Source organism: Trachurus trachurus (genome assembly GCF_905171665.1).
Source record: "Trachurus trachurus genome assembly, chromosome: 11".
Taxonomy (NCBI): Eukaryota; Metazoa; Chordata; class Actinopteri; order Carangiformes; family Carangidae; genus Trachurus; species Trachurus trachurus.
In genome coordinates, this window is record NC_139904.1 from 25,209,743 (window position 1) to 25,212,741 (window position 2,999).

Below are 2,999 nucleotides of genomic sequence, written 5' to 3' on the forward strand. Positions count from 1 at the left end.
CTAATCAGAGAATCTCTGCATGTCACTGTCTCTGCGAGCGCTGCTGCTGTCCAGAAAGCGATCACAAGGGAACTCGATGAGATCCCCCTCCTCTAGCGGTGCGAGTCGCGCCGGACGGCTGCTCTGGTAGCTGGCGAAGTCGGTGGACACGGAGGCGGTCGCCACGGGGGGACGGAACGGTCTCCTGGTGGAGTACATGTGGCGCACGTGCACGGCCGACTTCCTCCTCTGCAACCTCCTCTTCAAGCTCCGCCCCAGCCAGACCCCTCCGATGACCAGCAGCAGCACGGCGTTCCCGGCGAGCGTGGCCACCGTCACCAGCTGGAGGTCGGAGGTCAGCGTGCCCCCGCGACTGTAGGCCTCGGGGAGAGTGACCAGCCCGGCGCAGTGGTCGCGAGGCGCCACCTGGCAGACGGACCCTCCGACTACTCCCTCCACGCAGACGATGTAGGTTAAATCCGAGCTGAGTTCTCGGAGGACGACGGAGCGAGCCGTGCCGCGGGCGTAAACGTAACGTGGGAAGCGCTCTGGAGCCCCGAAGCGGTCAAACAGAATCCGATAGTGAACTTCGTCCAGGCCCGGCCCGGCTCCTGGTGTGTAGCGGCGATGGTCCCTCGTGGTCCAGTACACGGTGACTGTATCGGACGTCACCTGATCCACAGAAACATTAGTGATGAAACGGCGGTTGAACACGCACGGATCCGTGATTACGGGCAGAGCCTCCTCCTGGTCTGACCTCAGAAGGTCAAACTTTTCTCCCGACTGCACAGGAGAAGTTGTGGTGAGTTGTGTGTTTGAATCAGTGGAGTTCTCGTGACTTGGTGTGGAAACGGCCGGTGGATCCGTTCTGGAAACTACATTTGACCTTCGTTTCCCTTTGGCGCGTTTCCCAGCTGCCTCGGCGGCAGGTCGTGACCTTGGACTGAGTGACTCCTTCTTTGGTTTCTTTCTTTCCAGTGAGGAAGATGGATCTCCCTCCTCCGGACCCCCCTGGTCTCCCTGGATCCCCACCTCTTCGTCTCCCTCTCTTTTCCGTTTCTCTGCCCCTTTACTCACTGTGACGTCATCCGTGTTTCCCACACCTTGTGTCTCCTCCACCTGGCCTTCTCCACCTCTCTCCTCCAGCTTCATTGCATCCGTTATCTCTTTCGCCTCCACTTTTACCAGCACACCCCCTCCTCGGCTCTCCTCTGGCCCAGCTTGGCTCCTACACAAGTGGGTCCAGTTCCCGAGGGGCTGCAGCTGGGAGCTGTTCACATAGTCCAGATATTTCCCCCTCAGAGTAGCAGGGTAATGACATTGAACAAAAACAGTCAACAACTTGCCCTGAGAATGTGCAGCAGTCATCCATCTCTTCAGCTCCTCCAGGCGACAGTCGCACGTCCAGTTGTTGCCATGGAGATCCAGGTCGTAAAGCACATTGTTGAGGGCAAATATGTCACCGGACAGACTGGTGAGGAAATTGTTTTTCAGCCTCAGCACCTTTAGTTGTTTAAGTTGGGAAAAAGCCAACGAGTCCACGTTGGAAATCCGGTTTCGGCTGAAGTCGAGCTCCTCGACGCGCTCCAGAGGGTCCAGGAGACCAGCGGGGATTTCCTCCAGTCCGTTGCCGTCAATCAGGAGCTCCCTGAGGCTCGACAGCCCCTTCAGAGCCTCGCTGTCGATACGGGAGATTCTGTTGTTGCTCAGGGACAGTTTGGACAGCTTTTTCAGATCTTGGAAGACGTGGTTCCCGATGTGTCGGATCTCGTTTTCAGACAGCAGCAAAGTTGTCAGAGCTCTGAGTTGGGAAAAAGTGAGGACATTGCGCACGGCTGACTGCTTGTTGTGCGCCAGGTTTAGAAAGCGCAGGTTGGCCAGTTTGGAGAAAGCGTTTCTGTGAATGTGCTGCAGTTTGTTGGACTCCAGATGGAGATAATGTAAACTGGTCAGACTTTTAAAAACAGAGTCCTGCAGAACTTCTATTGAGTTGCCATCTAGGCGCAGTTTAACGAGATTTTCCAAGTTGGCAAAGAGCTCTGGTGTAATCTTCTTAACGTTATTATTATTTCCGTAGAGAATAGTTAATTTCTTCAGCGGCTGTAAAGTCCCGGGAGGTACATTTGATAAAAGATTATGTCCCAAGTAAAGCTCTTCTAACTTGGACAGCTTCTCAAATGCCTTGGGGTGGATAGTTTGTATCTGATTGTACTGTAGATTTAACCTGACGAGGTCACTGTACCGTGTGAAGTCGAAGGCAGAGATGTTAGTGATGAAGTTCCCCCCGAGGCTGAAGATCAGCAGCTCCTCGGGCACCCGCACGGCGGGTTTGGGCACAGTGCGCAAGCCGCGGTTGGTGCACATGAGGTGCTGCGGCTGCTGACAGTCGCAGCGGTCGGGACAAAAGCCTGTCGCCGGTGAGCAGGAGATGAACCCATTGAGAGACAACAGGAAAATATAAACTCCTGCCAGGAAATTGCAGGGATCCATTCCCACAGCACAGCCGGAGACTGAAGCCGCATTCGCTTTGTGTTGCTCAGGTGCAGTCGCCCCTCTCCTCTCTCACGCTGGAGACCATAGTCCACTTGTTGCCCTGAAAGGTGGAGGGGAAAATGCTGTATTGAACAGGCACGCGGCTCCGTCACTGAGCAGCATCATGTAGATGGCACATTAATTTGTGCAGTGCGCTCTGATGCTGTGTGAGGAAACGCTCACCTCCCCAGTAAAAAAAAAACTCCATCCCCCCAAGTGGTCATCTGCAGCGAATTACAGAGTTCCGCAAAAAAAAAAAAAAAAAAAGTGGAGTTCAGGCGCAGAGCTCACACACACACACACACACACACACACACACATACACACACTGGAGTATAGTCCCTCCTCCGCAACTCTGCGACCCTGCCAAAACCAGATGTGCACAAGTCTTGACGCACGAGATCCAGAGTTTTGCGCGTCCTCGCAGGTAATCAAACACACACACATACACACACACTCACGAGTCTGCAGTCAGAGAGGGAGGGAGG

The 2,999-nt window shown here is 54.6% G+C and overlaps 1 protein-coding gene across 1 annotated transcript; it reads right to left on the reverse strand.

Annotated features, from left to right (window-relative positions):
* tril (TLR4 interactor with leucine-rich repeats) lies at positions 1-2,640 on the reverse strand (the record flags this gene model as incomplete). Its single annotated transcript, XM_083982742.1, has 1 exon — positions 1-2,640. Exon 1 carries the CDS (start codon positions 2,467-2,469, stop codon positions 1-3), a length of 2,469 nt encoding a protein of 822 aa, XP_083838868.1. The 5' UTR covers positions 2,470-2,640.
* Between the last annotated feature and the right edge of the window lie 359 nt (positions 2,641-2,999).